The 21,414-nt window shown below is 32.9% G+C and overlaps 1 protein-coding gene across 1 annotated transcript; it reads right to left on the bottom strand.

The window, feature by feature from the left end:
• Nucleotides 1-966: 966 nt before the first annotated feature.
• LOC145632007 (NEDD8-activating enzyme E1 catalytic subunit-like) lies at nt 967-17,312 on the bottom strand. Its single transcript, XM_081684255.1, has 9 exons — nt 16,938-17,312; nt 16,619-16,782; nt 7,582-7,784; nt 6,262-6,494; nt 6,109-6,171; nt 5,974-6,030; nt 5,337-5,458; nt 5,124-5,241; nt 967-1,633 (listed from the first exon to the last, which is right to left on the bottom strand). The coding sequence occupies exons 1-9, from the start codon at nt 17,097-17,099 to the stop codon at nt 1,352-1,354; spliced, it is 1,404 nt and encodes a 467-aa protein (XP_081540381.1). The 5' UTR covers nt 17,100-17,312; the 3' UTR covers nt 967-1,351.
• Between the last annotated feature and the right edge of the window lie 4,102 nt (nt 17,313-21,414).

Below are 21,414 nucleotides of genomic sequence, written 5' to 3'. Positions count from 1 at the left end.
TAGATTATTTTGTAATTTCATTTGGTGTTGAACATTATATCATGTAGGCATTATTATTGTACTATTTTTTTCTCTAGACTTGTGAGAATTGTGACTTTTATTTCGAGCTCTAGTTAATTTTTTTAATCTCGTAGAATAGTCGCTAAATTTCAACCTTTATACAAATTCTTAATAACTTATAGAGATAAAAGGTCGAAGAAATCGAGAAAAGTAATGCTCAAAATATGCAAATTACTTGCACTATTACACATTACAAATTAATAAAAAAAACTTAAGTCAATTTGATTACGGTTTTTTTCTATTTCGGTTTGCTCAGGTCAAGTCTTTAGCTTAAATAGATTCTAGTAATTTAAGGTATAATATAATTTTGGTTCGGGTCACTTTGGGTTTCGCGTCTATTTGGGTCAATTAATTCAAGTTAAAGCCTTAAAGGTCGGGTCACTTTGGGTATTGGGCCAACTTCAAGTCCGGTCAACTTCAGGTCTCGAGTCGGGTCGTTTCAGGTCTCAGGTCAACTTCGGGTCGGGTCGTTTCGGGTTAATTACACTTCAGGTCGGGCATGGATCGAGTCGGGTTGATTCGGGTTTCGGGTCAATTTCGGGTCACTTTTTTCAAGTCGATTTCGGATCATGGGTCGGGTCATTCAGGTCAGGTCATCAGGTCTGGGTTAAGATTGCCAAGTCTAGGTAAAGGGAATGGAAAAAAAAAAACCTAACAAACATCAAAGGGAAAGGGAATCGATTTCCCTTATTCCCTTTGATGAATACCTCCAACCAAACTACCTCTAAGTTCTTCTCCTTTTAACTTCTCAAAAGAATAATAAAAGACCCTGTTTAAATAACTCCCATCTTTTCTTGAATCCAATACCTCGCTGAAGCTCCAGGAGTCACGGCAGAACTAAAAAGCATCTGACACAGTGCAGCAAAGAGAAACAACTGCTAAAATTCTTAAAAACAGCCCAAACAGGTACCAAAATGATGTACAGATATCAATCTAGTAGATGAGTTTGTTGATCAGATACTAGTCCCACTACTTTAGAAGGAAATGCAACAAGCAGCTAAAGCCTGTTGCCAGCAACATAACGGAAGAACCAACCTACCTAAGGCTCTTTCCGCGAAAAGCATACAGATTAAGCAGCTACAAAATCTACCCCTTCTAAAAGTAAAATGGCAGAATAGTAGTTAAGTACCACCCCAAAGCATAAGCTCTACCCAGCCAAAAAAATGTTGGTCAGGGCTCCAAAGGTCCTGATTACATCGATCAATGGACAAAAATTGAATTTAGGGCAGGAAGAGGATGGTAATAAGATTAATATAGTTCACATATTATCTACCATATAAAACCAATGTAACTATGCACCACCAGCGGTATCCATATCTGTCATCCCATCGGCTCCCTTGAAGAAAACACGTAATTTTCTTAACCCAGATGTTTTCTTGTCGTTCTTGCTAGATGTGCCATTCACATGAACAGTGCCACTGGGAACTCTTCCCATCAAGTCAAATAATGTTTTTGATAGATTTGATCGCGTCTCCTGTTCGAGTGGTCCCTGCATGTACAGGTTTTGCCCTTCGAAAATCACACTGACTTTTGACAGATGCAGCTTTGGATGCTTCTCGAGTAGTTCAAGGAACTGTTGCACCATAGAACCATGAGAAAAAAGTTAGCCTAAGCACCCATTTCAAGATACAACAAGATAGCAAAGGGAAGGAACAATACTCTAGTTCATTGGAATCACAATATCCAACGCCCCCCCCCCCCCCCCCCCCCCCTCTCTCCCCCTTTAATCAAGCAATTTAATGACAGGTTCCAAGACCAAGCAGAAATGTTCATGGTTTGTGCTAGACGATGCAAGTGTGCACAAGCAAACAGTTAATCTACTCTACGGACAAGCATGATCGTAGATTCATAATCCTTGCAATTCTATAGCGTGAAAAAGAACTAGCCACTCACCTAGAACTGTCCTATTCAAATGATAAGTCAAAGTTTGTATTCCTGTTTCCAAAAGATGTACACATTTACTAGTCTTCACAAATTCTGTCTGGTTAAAATCTGCTCAATATGTAGTTTCTAAAAGGTAATTTTTACAACTTTGATAGTAAGGAAATAAAGATATTGATAATTACAAAAGCACACAGAAAAACGAGATAAAAAATGGGTACAACAACAACAACAACAAAGCCTTAGTCCCAAAATGATTGTGGTCGCCTAACATGAATTGTCAAAAGGAATCTTACAATTTAAAGAAAATGACATAACAAAAATAATCAATTGAAAGACTTTGAAAAAGGTGAGTGAAGTGAGCAAACAAAAGAGCATTTAAGAAAAATTAAGGGGGGGGGGGGGGGGGGGTTAAAGAGAACCAAAAATAAAATTCAAGAAAGTTTTACAAAAGTGGTTAAAACGTTGGAGTAAAAAAACATAAAGGTTTAAGCAAAATTTAACAAAGGAAAACAATACAATTTATAAAACATTAGTGGGCTAACATAATAAAATTAAATCAATCAATCCAAGCTTTAATCCCATAAGTGGGGCTACATGAACCAAAAGTGATTATTCCATATATTCAAATAAAATTAAATACGTAAATAAATATAACAAGTATATATATAATCACGACATTTCGTTGACGTGAATTTATCCCTCCACACCACCCTATCCAATAACATATTTTCCTCAATCCCCAAAATCAAATGGGTACATAAAAAAAATAAAATAAAATAATTAAAAAAAAAAAATTTGAGGAAGCAGATGTTATCAAAATAATAATTAAAATAAGTTGATGTCTTTGAAACTAGTTTTTGGGCACATTTATAATTTTCACTTTTGTAAAGTGTTTACCACATAAAGTCAAAGACAAAGATCACATATCTAATTATGCTTGTACCCTTGTATAGTTCAATGGTGATTAATTAAAAGTATTTTTTACATTAATCGATTAAAAAAGTGTAAAATTTGTATCATTGATGCAATATATACAATCTGGTGACAACTGAACTTCATATAAACCTAATAATATTTCCAACTTGAGATAAAATTAGAAAAACATTCTCATATGGAGAAGTCCCAAACAATAGGCAAAATTTGGAAATTCAGTACACTATTCCCTCCTTTCCTTACATAAAACGCATAACGTGTGTGGATACACAGTGTAAAGAGTTTTTGGATGATATAATTATATTGTGAAATAGGGGCAAGTGAATGAATTTTTTATTGAAAATTGTAATAAAAGGGGTTCAATAGAGTGATTTATATATATATATATATATATATATATAAAATAAAAGGGGCTTAAATGTCCGCACACTATTCTTTAGAGTTTAAAAAAAAAAATAGGCATTTACATTACTGAGGGCAAATAGGTAAATAAATATTTTAGAGGCTACAATTGTCAGAACATTATTTATAAGAGTTATCTCAAAAGGTAGGCAAAAAATTTGGTTTAAAGAAAAAAAAAAGAAAAAAAAAAAAAAAAAAAAAAAAAAAAAAGGAAAGAGGGGAGACGATTCCCAGTAATTAAAACTGTATAAGATATAATCTTTACAAAAACTAAGCATCTGTAGTAAAGGAGAAAGGAAAAAACTTAAGGACCCATCAAAATCAATTTCATTAACTATCCCAGCACTACCGTTGATCATTAGTTAACAGAAACTAGCAGGGATACAAGTTCCCATGACTGAAAAATTTCTTCAAGCAGAAGTCCATAATAGCTTTTCATTATGCCACGAGGAACATAGTATGAGTGGATGTCACCATAACGACTTACCCACCATTTCTTCTTCTTCCCCAGAAACCAAACCACCAAGAATTAAGCTTACAATATTAATGGCTAACCCATAAGATACCCCCACCTCTATTTCTAATCATAGCTACTCCACAACCACTCAAAGAAACTAGGTAAGCAACAGGTTTTTGGTGACTTACAAATCCATTAGGGGGACAATAGAAGGGGGCTTAACGGCTTAAGGATACAAGATTTCCCTTGAATGATGTCAGGACTCAAAACAACCAAAATCCCAACAAGATTGGGAGATGCTTTTGATTATAAAACCTGGCAATGCACGTTGAGAAACCAAATAAAATCGATTTGAAAGATAAAGAACCAAAAAGGGAAATATGATGCGAATCCCTCAGTGTTATGCCCCAAATAAACTCTTAAACTGATCCTTCACAAAGACCAACTGACAAGTGAGAAAAAGCAGCCCACTTATCCACTTTTTTCACAAAGATTCAATACTTCTATGTCATTATCTAATCTATATTAATTTTAACTTATTCAATAATATGACCTTCATAGGCATGCTCCGTCAATTAAGCATCATTTACCACCTAATTAGCCACAAGAACGAGTCCAAAAATGTCTACCCTCCACAAAAGGACTATCGACTGTTAAGATTGTCAAAGATAGAACCCCGAATTGTGAGAAAGATAACCCAACTAAACTCTTAGTAAAAATCTCTTTCTCTAAACTACATCCCATTTATAAAAACTTGTAATATTCCTTTATTAAGTCTTCTTTCATCTTCTTCCAACATTCATGAAAAAACTGGGACCTAGGTACACAAACAATCTAGAGCTAACACAAGGTCACTCGCAATAGGGATATTGCACCATATTTGGGTGGCTATGTGGGTAAGTCAAGTACTACGTATTAAGTAATGAATGAACATACCTCTACCCAGTTGCCCAACCTTATTTTTATAGTATTGAAGTATACTAATAGATCATAACCAAAGCAAGAGCTCATACACTATGACATGCATGAATTGCACAGCTTATGCAAACTTTTTTTTCCGATTGGATTGTGGTGGAGAAGATATTGTATACTATAATTAGAGCAGGTGGACAGATGGATGAGTAACAAATGTTCAAACGGGTAGTGAGGCAGACCTGTATCCTATTTTGTAGCCACCAATATGTGGGGTTTGTAAACATTGCAGATGGCACTATGAAACTTGTAAGTGGGTATGCAAATGGGAAAATAACCTTAACTGTCCCATTGCCTAATGGAAGCCATCATATCAGCATTCAGACAGTCACACAATAAAGACATGGAACCCAACATCATGAACTTCACAGTAAAGGAAAGTACTTAAAGGTGATGAAAAATATTTCGAATAAACCTTCTGCAGAGTGCAAGAAGTATCCAACTCCATACGAACTCCAGGACCACAAACAATACAGTCGATGTTCTTCTCAAAGTGTGTCACTTGAGTGTGTAGACCTTCAACTCCATTGAACCTGCAATAATTATAACATGTTACAAGTAAGACGCATGTAATTCAATAAATTGACCACAAAATATATTTAGAAAAAAAGGGGAATGTAGAACGCACGTCAAATAATTGTCCATGGTTTTACTGCATCCAGATACAATCTTCAGTGTTTCTAGTGCGCAAGCAGCTGATATAATAGCATTAGTTGAAGCAATAGCTGGTATAATATTTTTTACAACTCCCTGAAAATAATTAGAGCAAATACCAGTTACACAAACACAATCCTGATATTAAGACCAAAGGCTCCTTTTTTGAGCGAGGAAGGACAGAGAACTAGTACATTTTGAAATTGCAGTTCCTCAAAAAACAAGTCTAATTTAACAAGACAGGAAGGTGTCATCACAAACTGAGAAACTATACAAAAAAAAAAAAAAAAAAAAAAAAAAAAGCTCCTTAGTGGGCAGCCACTTCCATATTTTTCACAGGGAAGAAGGGTTGGAGACAATAGTGAGTAGTTGTCACTCGGCAATAAACTTAGAAAAAGAACGTATAGATACAGTGGTGAATGGATATACCGGGTAAATTTTTTATTTTTTTTACTGTGGTCCTGTTCTAAACTAAGGCACAGAATATACCAAACGTTCATTTTGGGCAACAAAAACAAAAGAAAAGTAACAATATGGAAAAGGGGTAAAGAAGTTAGACTTCTCCCTTCCCTCCCCTTTTCTTCCCGCTCTTCCTTTAAAAGCCCACATACCTGTGTCAGAGAATATGTGACTCCAGGAATGCCAAAAAGCTCAGCACGCTTGAGAGCCTACAAAGTACAAGAAAGTTCAGACAAAAGAAGAGATATAATCTCTAATCAATTAAAAAATGGGTAAACCTAATCTACCTCTTTATAGACCCATTGCATATCTTCAGGATCATCAGGATCAAAAGTTTTGCCACTATGAATCTGCACATTGATCAAAATGTCCAATTACACCAACAAAATCATGAGGTGGAGTACAAAGATCCAAAAGATGAGAATGAACAAGTTTGCAACCTCATCCCATTTAATTAAATGGGCATATTCTATACAATGAGCAGCAGTTCTAGGCGTCTCTGCAAGAGTGCACAACGGAAACTTGACTTGCGGAGGGAAAAGCCAGATGTTACATTCAAAACAAGGTGTCATTCCTGGTATGATTACTCTAGCATGACCCTTAAAACCTTCAGTTCCACCATCCACCATAGGCTTAACAGTCGCATCTATTGGTTTTTCATTCTCATCATACTCTGTAGCAACAAAAAACGCCACTATAAGCATAGGTATTAAGAAGCAAAAACATCACATTATATAAATAGGCCACAAATAAATTCCAGCAAGTATATATAGTTGTTGATGACCAGTAAGCAACCATCAGAAGAATTCTTCCAGAAGTGGACTTCAGGAAGCAAGATAATTTCAAACTGTGATAATTATCTAACACTTGTCTCTATAGAGGAGACTTTAAAAGTCAACAGCAGAGACAACAAAATAAATTCTACAGAGTTAAATGCCCAACAAATTAAGGGCCACAACAACAACAAAGCCTTAGTCCCAAAATAAGGGTCACACTCAACGTTAAAAACCAACAACAAATGACTTTCCTGAACCATCACACTCACTAAATTTCTCAGCCTTTTCACATATGTTAGCTGTACAGGTTGCTATAAATACCATTTCCCGACATTACAGAGCCCACTTTCCTTACGAACAAATAGCAACATGACTCTTTTATAAGCTGCAGTTAGATAATTATTGTAAAATAATTAAGACAATAGCTATCATGAAAGAATAGGAGGCCAAACTTAACTACATAACAGAAACAGAAACATGATGGAGTTTGCATAATAACTACAAAGGCTAGCCCTAGCCAACTATAATCTCCTTTCCTCTCCACTCCTGAAAACTAAATACATAGTATCTGAAATACATGCATTCTTTTGTGGTCCATATGTATGTACTCCAGTCCAAGGCTTTCATGATTGATTACCTCTTACAAAGAGATTTGATTTCGTTTCTCCTCTAATCTCAAAAGAAATTCAATAAAGGGTTCACTAGAATATAATCCAAAATAATTATTATCAATAACATAATTTTCAACATGTAACTAACCATTTCCTATAATTAGATAGAAATAAAAATATAATAAGATTTTGATCTCATTATCAGAGTTCGAGATTTGGGTAGAAAGGAAGGTACAACAAACAAATAGATGATTACAAATTTACAATCAGCATATACAAGAGTGGGGAAAAAAAAACAAAACAAAAACAAAAAAAAGGTAGCTGTTAAATCTTCTGTGAGCAGATAAAAATTACAAAGATGAAAGGAACATACCTAGAAAACTGCAAGCTACTGAATTTATATAGCTCCTTGCTTCAACAGAGTCTAGCCCAAGAACAATTATTATGAAATCATTGTAGAAATCAATATTCTTATCCTCTATCCGACAAAAGTGCGGAACAATTTTGACACCACTAACTCTTTCCATTACACGTTTTGCAGCAACCTCAGCCTTCGGCTTCCCCACATCTTCAAGCCTAAGTAGAAAGGAGATGAATTAAATATTTTAATTCGACAGAATTCATGGACTTGAGTGTTATAACAGGTGCAATATTAAAATAAGGCCTTGTAAACATCTGTAGTATTGCCCCCTCCAAGAATAGAGATTGGATTTAATTCAGTTATCATCATAAGATAATAAGCAAAACAAAAGCAGCTTTAGGAGAAGCGTTAGGAAGAGATAATATTGTACAATTATTTCCAGCAAATTTCAGCCTGAATGCTAAAACTCAAATATTTTTCCATCGCTGTTATTCTATCTGGAGTCTGGACAGTGAAAAGTTGCTGAATTTGCCAACTTGGTTGTGCAATTCTAACCAAATATACAGGATTAACTTTCAGCACATAAAAGAATCCCAAGCTGCAATTCACTTTATCTACTAGTTCAGTTCCAAAGTTAACATGTAATATAAAGCTACAAACAGTTCTACGTTAAGAGTCGTATGTTTTGTTACTATCCATTTATCCTATTTGTAATTGTATTTATCAAAGTGCCACATATAAGCATAAAATTGCAAGCAACTAATTAACAACAGACTGGTCAGCTTAAGTTACCAAACATGGAGATATTAATGTAGATCTATGTTAGCTTATTAACCAGCCCTAGCCCCCAAAAAACAAGGATGGCTTAAGAATATTACAGATTAGGAAAATTAAGTAGCGAATGAATATAACGGATCAAAGCACTATATAACAGAATGTGTCTTAAGAATATTACAGATTAGGAAGATTGAGTAACGAAGGAATATAAAGGATCAAAGCACTATATAAGCGAAGTTTCATGTCACTAAGTAGCGAAATAGTGTAATAAAACTACACCGTCTCCTATAAATTCCACATACATAGGTAAACTATTTTATAATGGCCTCTCTGTCAATTTGTTTCATTATTATGCATGAAGCCCATCTCTAATCAGGTTCTGTTTTTCAAGTGATTATTTAAGGTTTATATTCATGGGGCCATGGCTGAGAAGCAAAGAAAAGGTTTTCGGCCACTGGAGAGGGAGAATAGCTATAGTCTCTTTCTCAACGACATCTACCACAATAGACAAACATGAATTTTAATATTATACTAAAAAAATGCACGGACATTAAAAAAATGCCCATTAGAAGATTCAATGTGTTAATATGCTTCTCTGTCCATTGTCCAAAAAAATATATGCCTCTCTCCCCCTCCAATATATTTACAGTCCATTTCACTTCTCAAAACCTTTCAATCAAGGATTTCTCAACTTTCATATAGATTGTTATAAAGAGCTTTTTGTTAGTGTCAACATCATCAAGTTATTAAGGGACTATTGAGGTAGACAGCCTATGTGCCCTTGTTGATTAGGACCCTAGCCGTGATATTTTGCTTGCTTACTAAAATTTAAAAGTCAGACGCACATAAGCATCCAAAATTCAATTGAATTTAATTCAATTGAATTTGAATTTAATTCAATTGAATTTCGTTCATCTTTTCTACCAAAATTTTAAGTTTTCGACAATTAATTTAAAAGTTCAAGAATAATAAACATTCAAATAAGTTATATGAGTTCACATAGATTCAGTAGGATCACTCTAAGAGAATCGGAACTGTTCAAACAAGTCCAAAAAAGATTTATGTTCAAATGTTCAATCAACTTACAAAATTTTAAGTGAAGAGGAAAACCTAACCACATTACAAAAAAATAATTTAAATAAAAATTCACAATTAAATACTTCTAGTATCTCTATAAATAACTAGGAGCCTTTACAAAAGTAAGTTGAGGAGTGCTCTAAATGAAAACTAAGTGATTCTTGAGAAGAGAAGCAAGTTCTATTTCATCAGAGTTTGATAGTTGGTACTTACATGACACTACCAATGAACTCATAGTCAAGTTAGCTTGCCCAAATCTTTACATTAGTCAAAGGCTGGAATTATCTACTTCATCAATCTTTGCACAAGTCGGATATTATCTAAATCCAGAATTCTATACTCTCTACGTTTTATAAGGAGCATTGACCTTTTTAAAGCGATCGCTTCTTTTTTAGAAATCTTCTATTGGTATTTATTATATTTCTCTCCTCCCATAGTCCCCACTCTTACTATATTATCACTATCCTCTCACATCTCTAATCATTAAATGAACTTTATACCTGTCTCATTTTTTTTTTCTCATTTTCAAAAATTCCTAACAGATCCCATCTATACAATAATTTACTCAATTAAATTCTAGCGCCAAAGACCATGAGCTGAACAAAGTGGAAGTGCACTGCGGTGTGATAATCCCAATCAAGTAGGTTGTGAGGAAGTTGAGAAAGCTTTTTATGATTGCATTGCGAGGTTTTTCTGAATGTGGAACACTAAGACAAGATACTTTGAAAGTTGAATTCATTCTAAATCCCCCACTCTCTTTCGCTATTATATGATAATAAGACAAATGCCTAATCGGGTCTATGATAGAAGAAAGGTCAAGCAACCAGAGCAACAGTAAAGGGCAGCAACAGCAAGGAGCATTTCAAGGCATCAAGACAACTCCAATTAAGCAGAGGACAAAATTAATTAAGAAGAAGAGAAGGAAAGAAAGCAATCTGTTTCTATTATGTTTCTTATGGTTTTTCTATTTATGTCAAGTAGTCAAATGTTAGCCTTAAGGTCAACTTTGACCATTAGTAATCCTAGTATAAGTATTGTAGTTTGTGCAGCAAAGAGAGTATCCAGAAATTGAGTAAGAATACATTAGAGAGTTGTAACCTCAAGTTGCTAGGAGATTGGTAGCCTCGAGCTACTGCTTTTGTAAACCTTTCACTTAATCAATCAATGAATTATCCATCCTTCTCTTAATTATATAGCAAGCTTGTTCAATCAATCTTAGTCTATTACACTTTACACAAATGAACACCAAATCATCAGGTAATAACTGTTACAATTTTATAAAGGAAATCGAAGTTTTCTATCTCAAAAGGTACATAAAGATTAACTTTTTACTTTACTTTCAATATCAGAGTGTTGGTCTTGCTATAGATCTTCAAGTCCCAACCTCGAAAGTTTTGTCACAAAGGTTCTTAGGACTTGGAGAGCTACTGCTTGTGGGAATAATCGAGGAGTTTTTAAGCTTGTAAGTAGCCTGTTGTCAATTTACTTTAAAATATGATAATATTTCATGGGTGATGTAACTTAGAATCTTTATTTTTCACAACATAAAGAAGACAAACCAATTTGTCACAAAGTCGATTTGATGACATGGTCTTTATGACAGCTTTGCTGTGCCGATACACAAGAAAAGACACCATTGATCCCTTTCTGTCAAGTGGCTAATTAAGAGAATAGGTGACAATGATGATGATTTTGTGTATGATGGTGAGGACTTGACATGAAGTGGGTTGGTAAAGCCACTAAGCTTATAACTTTATCTATAGTGAATAAATTGTGTTAATGATAATATTCATCATATAAATTACTGATGTTTTAGTAGAACGCCTAACAAGTTCAAAGAGCTAGTGAGCTAAAATGTTTGCTTTTCTCTCTAATTATTATTCATTTTGATCGTAAGATTTGTTTCTCACTTAAAGTCTATAATAAGTACTTTTTTTCACTTCGAGGCTGGTAATAAATCGTGCTTCCTTTTGTCAATTTAAACATTAATTACATATAAAGTATGTTGTTTCAAAAACAAATTGTGGTTTTTTTAGATTAGTTTTTTGAGATTTGATACACGCCATATATCCAAAAGTGGGTGCAATTTTTCGCGCTTTTTAAAATTAAGGAAATTTTGTAAATAACCACCTCCAAAAAACTCTCTTTAGTATAACCACCTTATTATAATTTTTTTTTTATTTAACCACCTAACTAAAAAATAAATTGTGCATATGACCACCATTTAACAGTTCTGTTAGGAAAACTGTTAAGGAGGCCCACAAGTTACAAGATACCCCTAATTGCTTCTTCTAAATTTCGATTTTCTGTACTCTCTTACCCACCATTAATTTCTTCAATCTACCTACATTAATTCCAAAAATTCAAATCCATCCTAAACTAAACAACAATTCTACAAATTGAAGGAGCAATTCTACAAACTAAACAACAATTCCCAAAATTCAACTCCAAGGAAAGCGATTCCGAGCAACAAGTACATTGTAGGAGGACATTAATTCGGCCAACAAGGTGTAATTAGGTATGTAATTGTTATTTAATTGTGCTGAAATTGAAAATTCAAACTCGTAAATCATAGTGTAATTGCGTTAAGTAGTCGCTAATTTCTGAAATTGAAAGTTAGGGTTCATATTGAATTGAAATACGGGAAATTGGTAATTATAATTTATAAACAAGTTGTTTTTGTTTGCACTGTAATTATGTAATTGGAAATTGACAGTAATACTATTTGGCTTGAAATTGCAGGTTCACTAATGGCTTTCAACACTACATCTTCCCCTTCAAAAAGTTAAACTTTTGACAGAAGCATACAAAGAGCAAAATTGAATAGGATTTAATCAGATTATGATAGATTGAGGATCCTAATGTATGTTTAGTTGAATTTTGAGAATTAATGTGAGTATATTGAGAAATTAACGATGGGTGCTTGAAGAGAATACAGAGAATTAAAAATTAGAAGAAGGATTGGGGGTAGCTTTTAAACTTGTGGACCCCCCTAACATTTTTCCTAACGGAACTGTTAAATGGTGGTCATATGCACAGATTATTTTTTGGTTAGGTGATTAAATAAAAAAAGTTATAATAAGGTGGTTATTAACAAAAGAGAGTTTTTTGGAGGTGGTTATTTACAAAATTTCCTAGAATTAATTATTCAGTATTCACCTAAGAGCATATTTAATTTAATAAAAACTTATTTTTCCTCTAATATGTGAAAATAATGGGGTAAATAGGGCCACTTCATACTGTCTTGAAATCTACCATGGTATTAGAGCCCGGGTTGTGAGTCTCTCTAAATTGGGTATTTAATCGCTATTGGATAAGGATTTACCTCGACAGGATGTCCAGCCCCTAAGAGGATTTATTTCTAAGCCATAATAATATATAACCAACAAACAAGAGGGAAAGAAAATCAAAAGTACATTATTTCATCTAACTTGGTTTATGCACCAAGAAGTTAAAGACTAGTTTTTGCCTATGCACCATCTATTTCACTTGAACTCTTTATTCCACCTCAAACATATTTTACACCCTCCAATATTATATGGACACTTGGCATTTCATTATGAACCAAAATCGTAAAAAATACCCGTATGTTGTATCTAGTAGCCCATTATGCATTAAAAAAAACATCAACTAAATCTATACCCATATCTAACTCAATTTGGGTCCCGGTAACATAGCCCTTTAGGCTACCAGCTATCTAACACTAAATTCATAACAAAGAACCCAAAGTAATGTGGGGAACAATGAGAGGGATTCGGTGAGAATAGGTCCATATGTGAGAATTCATACATATATGAGAACTGATTTAAAATTTAGAACATGTTAGTAAAAATTTAGAACATAGGAGTTAAAATTTAGAACATGCGAGTTAAAATTTAGAACATGTAACTCAAATCAAAATTTTGAACATATGAGTAATAATTTAGAACATTTCTGTGAGTAATATTTTTAGAACATCTGATTTAAGAATTAGAACAACTTATTAAAAATTTATAAATTTGCTATATGAAATTTTAAACATATGAGTAAAATTTAGAACATCTAATTTAAGATTATGAACATGTGAATAAAAATTTAGAACAAACGGATGTAGAATATAGAAAGTGTGAGTAAAGAATTTAGAACATACGAGTAAAAAAAAATAGAACATACGCTTTAAAATCTGGAACATATAATTTAAAATCTTAGAACACACGTTTTAAAATTTAGAATATATAAGTAAAAATTTTGGAACAAGTTATTTAGAATTTATGACATCAAACTTAATTAATTTATGGTTTAGAACATGTGAGTACTAAATTTGAACATTTGATTTAATTTAGAACACCTAAGGAAAAATTTAGAACATAAAGAGTGTTCTCACATAAGAAAAATTCTCACATAAGAATATATATATATATATATATATATATATATATATATATATATATATATATAGGGTTGAGATCCGGTGAGAAGTATGTTTATTGTGAGAAGGTGAGAAATAGAGATACATAAAAAATGTATTATAGGTACATTAGTTATATGTTATAGATACATCAAACATACATTATAAATACATCAAAAATACATTATAGATATATTATACTTCCTCCGTTCTTTTTTAATTGCACCATAGGAGGTTGGCACAAGATTTTTGATAGTGGAAAAAAGGATGAGAGAGAAAGGTAAAAATACAAGATTGTCCATGTGATGGTATACATAAACTAAATAATCATGTGTTGAAAAGTAAGGGTATATTTGGTATTTGTAGTGTGAACACAAGAATTTATTTTCCTAAAATAGAAAAGGTGCAATATTTGTGATACTTCCTTAAAAGGCAAGTGGTGCAATATTAAAAAAACGAAGGAAGTAGATACTTTGAAAATACATTAAAGATACATTATAAATATATAATAGATACATTTCGAATTCATTATTGCAGATACATCAAAAGTATAGTCGTGATTTATATAGTCTTTATTACAAGTCATAAGAAAGATTAATATTCTGATAGTCTTGATTTTGCTCCAACCAACATGCCTAACATCTCCACTTCATAATTTCCCAATTGTGATAAACAAACAACACTATCAAGTCTCTCGATATCATAATTAATCAATCTAACTAGCTGGACAATGCAATATCTGATGTATCAAGCTATGAATTCTGATTTTTCATCCTTCGTAATGTAAAACATAATCAATTAATCATCACAATAATTAAAAAAATCAAGATGTATTTTAATTGCAGAAAATTAATGAAAGAGAAATTCATGTTATTGATCCGAAAATAGCTCGACGAAGGATCTCAAAGTTCAGAGCTTCAAAAGATAGTGGAGGGTAGTAGTGGATAGCTGGATACCATTAATGGAGGTTAGAAGCTTGACAAGCTTTTAATAAATAAAGAGAGAGAAAACAGTTTAGAGAGATGTTGGTCTAATTTACAAGAGTTGACCGTGTTTTTTATCCTCATTTTAGTTCTTAAAATCTTGACCGTAGAAATTTACATTTAAAGGGTTGAGATTGCTAACCCTTCTCACCTTAAGGAAGCTTCTCACATGAACCTAAGTCTGAACAAAATTTGTTTGGATATAAGACAATAGAGCACAACTTTAGTAAACCTATCTGTTGTTATAACATCCATTCTTCTAACTTTAACTCATTACACCAATGATTCCATTAATACAATTTTCATAACTACCTCTTTCATCCAACATCCTACTTAATCGCCCCTTTCCGTCCTTTCACTCCACGCCAATTGACGAGACGAGAGTAAGACAAAAGGAAAGTAAGAGAGTGAGTGTTGTACACACACACACACACAAGAAAAGAAAAAAAAAAAGTAAATATAAAAAATATATATCCTATATATAAAGTGAAAAAGGGTTTTGGGCGATAAATTTCACTTCCCAAAATACCCTCTCAATTTTATCTTTTTTATTTTTTATTTTTTAAAAGCTACAATTCTTTATATAAAAATAATAATAATAATAAATAAATAAAAAAAACTACCATCTAAACCAAAAAGACTACCACATAAAAAAAAAAAAAAAAAAATTAAAAAAAAACTACCATCTGAAAAGAAAAAAAAAATTAAAAAAAAAAAAAAAAAAACCTTCCACTGTAAAAGAAAAAACAAATAATCGATTCTGATATATCCACACACGAATTTTCGTGTGTCGCTTAGCTTATAAGAATAAAAGTAAAAGGGCAAAAAGCACTATACACTGCTGCCAAATTTTTTGGTTAAATAGATATCCATGCCTATTTTATATGTGAATTTGTTGTCAAAGAATATTCATTATCGATGTGACCACCCCCTCCTTCAAATGTCAATCTAGTGATTTGGTCATTAAGGTTTGTAGTCTACCCAAACTACAGTTTGTAGAAAGAAAGAAACTAGGTTTCTACACAACCATCAATAGACTTTATTGCATATTTTGAGGTTGAGAAACCTGTTACCTAGAGCTAAATGTGTGCCTTAACTATAAGGACTCTAAGTTCACTTAAATCTAAACAAGTATCCACACACAACATCCAATTATTAACTTGAATCTCATTGATATCCCAAGAGTTTAACTACACCTAGTCATATAATTCACAATCCCAGGATTTTCACCATACCTAGTCATGTAATTCAAAACTAATTGAGAAAAAGGAGCTTAATCTTTGGCGATTTAACACCTTTAACGTATCGCCTATTCAGGAAACAAGATAACTTTTCGCTCTAGCATTAAAATTCATTACACATTCTTCTACCTTGAAAGGAGCAGGAGCTTCTGACTAATATAGAAGATACAAGTTTGAATTTGTCATTGGTAGCATAATCATACATCAAAAGCCTATTGTGAGCAATTCTGCAAACTAAGAATCACGGGATTCAGTTGATCCCTGCATCAGACACTGAAGCTTTACTATCATGGAACTCAAATGAAGATGTGTTGATGCAAATGGCAATGGCACTACCAAAGATCAATAAACCTCAATTTTCAGCAAGAAGTGTATAGTTTGTGATCTTCCCAATTCTACAAACTACGAACCTATCATTTAATAGTAGTCTTACACCAAAACCTGCCCAGTAAATATGAATTCCAACACAACTAATGCACTCAAAAGAAAGCATTCTAATTCCATCGAAACTAATAACAAAACCCACAATAGAAATAAATTAAAAACATCAAATAAAGTTGAGAATTATGAGCAAGAATATAAACCTGAATAGAAATTGACGATTGAGATTGGTAACTTCAATACGGTCCATGTCAATAACATCAATGTTCTTAAACCCCGATAAAGCCAAGTCCTTCAACAATTCGCATCCTAATCCACCAGCACCAACCACCAAAACTCTAGCCTTATCCTGAATATAATCTTTCAACTGCAAAATTCAATCAAAACCCACGAAAATTAAACCCACCCCATAAAAGAAGACAAAGTCAAAACCTTTACGCACACCAACTGTTTGTAAAAATGCCTAAACCAAAATCAAAACTTATCGATCACAGAACCAAAAGGGGTGAGAGAGAAACAAACCTCAATACAGGGTTGAAAGTTAGGATCGACGAGACGGCCGGCGCGCAGCAGAAGGCGGTCAAGGTCTCTGGTGCGGCTGTTCACAGTAGATTCCGCCATTGGAACGTCAGTGCAAGCTTGCTGAGCGTCCTCGAGTTGAAGATTATCTAAATCAGTATGCATAAATTTGGGTTGGATTGTCGAAGAATTATAATTGGCTTAGTTTATACGCTTTTGAGGGTTTTCTGTTTGTTTTTACAGAGTATTTTATTTTGTGGGTTTTCAGAAAAATCACTTTTTTTTTCACCTCGATTGTACTGTTGGGAAAATGCAGTGGGATGCTCTGTATTTTTCCGGCAGCTCCTTGTCGAATTGTGTTTGTCAATGGGGGTAAATTCTGAACCTGAGCCTTGTTAAAAACCCCTAGTCCAATAAACTCTTAACACTGTATTACTCCCTCCGGAATATTTGATTTTATCTATTTTGATTCGTCTTAACGAGTTTATTATTATTATCTAACTTTAATAATTTTGTGATACTAAAGATATTTGTGGTCAAAGATAGGTCATAGATATTTGTCTTCTTAATCGTTGCAAATAATCTGAAACAGAGGTAGTATAAACAATTAAATGCACTCTCCTTAAAAAAAATAAAAAATAAAAAATAAAAAAAAAAACTATTAAAAATTGAGCAAGCCTCATTTTATAACCTAGATAAACAAATTATGTTTACCAAATGGCAAAATATAATTTTTTTATTGTTTGTGGGCCACTATGACAAGTTGGATAGATTTTCAAAGTTAAAACCGGTAAGTCTCTGTTTGCTACTATTAATCATCTTCTTCTTCATGTTCATCTTCTTCCTCTTTTTCATATTTTTTTTCTTCTCAACCACCTTAATCTTCTCCCTCCAATCTCTGCCCATTTTCACCTTCTCTTTCAAGTCCGTTGGACCCCATTTTCGCCGCTAAAATAAAAACCATAATAACAAAAGGAGAAATTAATGACATGGTTAACCCTTAAAGAGTAGCTGAGTTTTCCTTCCTCCATTAAATTCGACTTCGCACCATCACTTCAGGCGACAAACGAAAACCAAATAATAAAGTGAAAATAACGGCCATGGTTAACAAACCTAAAGGGTTTATAAGCTTTTCCAAAAAAAACATGCAGGATTTGATCCCTTCGTCATATACTATAAAGGTGTATTTTACACCATTGAAATTGAAGGTTGAAAGAGGATAGAGAAAACAACAAAATGTTGAAGGAGGAGAGAGAAAACTAGAAAATACAAAAAAAGTTAAAAGAGGAGAGAGAAAACAACAATTAACCAAAGTTAGATATAATTTACATATATATACACCACACAAGGTTATAAACTCGTATTTCCTCTTAAAAATCGTATGAAATTAGTAATGTATGACAAAAAAAAAACGTGTAAATCAGTGTAATTAGTGTATATATTTTTATGATTCCTAAATTTATACGATTTTCTATTGTGTATTTAATGCTTATATGTAGCCCTAAGGGTTATGTATAACATTTTTCTTTTTCTTTTAATTTTTTGATATTTTAAAGGAAAAATTTGTATATTAATCCCATTTTTGGGTTATTTATTTCTATTAATCCCAACTATTAATTATTTTAGAATAATTCCAATTTTGAGGGTTTTTTCTTCGAACGATCTCCCTAAAAATTGATAAAACATAAATTTATTCCCTACATGCATCGATTTGAGAAGTTAATCCCACAATGTTGTCCATATAGGATTTATTGATTAGAGCTTCTTAATTTTTTTTTCTAGTTAAACATAGAACTGCTAACGGTGATAGCGGTTCTGTACATTAAGTTAGCGGTTCTAATAATTAAATAATATCACATAAAATTTCTTTTTCACTTCCTTTTGTCTAATAGAACCGCTAGCGGTTTTATTGTAGAACCCCTATCAGCATTAGCGGTTTTATATGTTGAAAAAAAAAATTTCAAAGGTCTAACCAAGTAATTAATCATACTTGGACAATATCGTTGGAATAAGTTAATAAACCGATGCATATAGGGAATAAATTTACCTTTAAGCAATTTTAAGGGAAATCGTTCCTTTTTCTTCTAACACGTCATGACAACAAAAGCCAACAACTTATTATAACAAGTTACATGACACATGTTAAGCCCTGATTTATCCAAATAATAAAAGATTAAAAACAATTTTTTTATAAAAAAAAAAAAAAGGAAAATTTGTTAATTATCACCCTTAGGGCACTTTGACTCACTCAAGAACCCGGCCTGGTGATGAGCCATTTTTATTGATTTTATTTTCTCTCACCTTGGCTTCATTAGTGTTGATCAATGCATCAAAGAATATTTTATACTCCACAAAGTAAGAATTGTCATGTAATTATTTAAATGTTACAAACAGAAAGGGATGATGAAGATATAAAATGAAGAGCCAGAAAAAAAAATTAAAAAATATGGATAATAGAAAATGTAAAATACTTTTGAACGATCCCAATTGAGAATGATTAATACAAGTAAGTGATTATAAGAAGAGGACCTTGTTCAAAAATTGGAATAGGGCTTAGTAGGAGTTGAATGACCTTTTTACATCAAAAAGATTGTGTATTTTTATATTTTGTTTGGATAGAAAGAATGGAAGGAAAAAAAGAGACGAAAAATGGAGGAGGATGGTAGGGGTGTCCATTATTCGAATAAAGACCGAAATCCAATCCAAACCGAATTATTAATTTGGATCGGATTCAAACTATAAATCATATAGGATCAGATTGAATTTTTTTTAAAATTCGGATTTTCAGATCGGATCGAATTAACCTTATTTGGAACCAAAAAACCGAAGTAACCAAAATATGAAACCATGCTTTTACAAATAAGGATACATTACATTAATCATGTAAAATTTTGTTGATGATTACATTAATATAAATTATGTAAAATTATGTTTTTAATAATCGTATTAATCAAGAAGAACTATGTATTTCAGACTAGGCTTTTTATAATTGCATTTTTATTTTTATAATCACTTAAGTCCCTAAAAAAATTGCATTGTATTTTAATTTGGATCAAATCCAAATAACCGAATTTTAATTTGGATTGGATCGGATTGGATTCATGAGAAAATCGGTTCGGATTGGATTTAAAAATCAAAAATTTATTTCGAATCGGATTGGATTTGGCCTAAATCCAAACCGAAAACCGAATAGCACCCGTAGAGGATGTAAAATATCTCTTATTATTAGGGAAATGAAGGGAAAGTAGAGGGAGAGATCCATTTTCCCTCTCTCTTTATTAAGCACAATCCATCCAAATTAGAGAGATTTGGAAGAGAAATGAAATTGACTTTTCCCAACCCATCCTCTTCCATTTTTTTCTCTTTTTGACAGGGTAAAGTCGTATCTCCTAATCAAAAGTAATTCATAAATCCTCTAACTAATGTAGATAGGAAAGTATGGTCGAATCCACAGAGAAACGAGTCTTTCTATTCCTAATTAACTAATATAATCTAGATTATGAAGTAACCAATATGTAACGAAGATTAAGAATAAGGAGAAGACAAAGAATAAAATGATCTAGGGCATAGGTTCACCAATAAATAATATTCCAGGGTAGAAAATAATAATCAATCGTCAATGTATACATTAATCAGATCACAAAGGGCTTTCGCTACGTATTACAATCACACAATTAATTTACCGGTATTAAATCTCATCTTTCAAATCTCGACTTAACCATTTATAAATTAACCTGCCTATTGAAACTAGACCTAAACATTAATTCTCATCTGCCGAATCTCGAATCAATATTGTTAAACTCATGCATAAAATATCTGCGCAAATCTAGTCACAGAGCATTAAATCAATCAATAAGAAATTAATCTAGCATTGACAATCAACAACAATAAATTACCCCTTCATATTATTTATGGATCCCCACAAACCCTAGAAATAGAACTACTCACACATAATAGAAACTAAACTAATCAAAGCAATAAAACAAGACATGATCAAAAGAATAAAATAAAATAACTAAGATTAAGAGAAGAGAAATCGTTACCAAATAAATCTGGAATTAAGAATCAAATTAAGAACAAAGTATAAGAGAGAGAAACTAATCTAAAAGCTAAGTAGAGAGAGAAAATCTAATAAAATAATTAAGAGAGTAAAGAAGAGAGTGTTAAACTCGTTTTATGGAGAAGTATTTATACTCCGTAAGAATCCTAAACTAAAACAAACTTAAACGTCAAAATTAACTCCTAATAATAACACGCGCCCGATCGGGCGAAGCACCGCTCGATCGGGCGCGCCTTTTTCCTCTTAAGTACAATTCTCGCGCCCGACCGGGCGCGACTTCGGGCGCCGACCTTTGCTTCCCTCGCCCGGCCGGGTGCGCCTCCGGGCGCCAGCCTTTTTGGCCGAGCGGCCCTCTTGGGCCACTATTTGGACTACGATTGGGCTCCAATTCTTCGGGCCAATCTGGGTTTCCTCTTCGGG

This window comes from Chenopodium album, chromosome 5 (assembly GCF_948465745.1).
Source record: "Chenopodium album chromosome 5, dcCheAlbu1.1, whole genome shotgun sequence".
In the NCBI taxonomy this organism is placed as follows: domain Eukaryota; kingdom Viridiplantae; phylum Streptophyta; class Magnoliopsida; order Caryophyllales; family Amaranthaceae; genus Chenopodium; species Chenopodium album.
The sequence above is the reverse complement of the archived record's forward strand: the minus strand, read 5'-3'. Positions and strand labels throughout refer to the sequence as shown.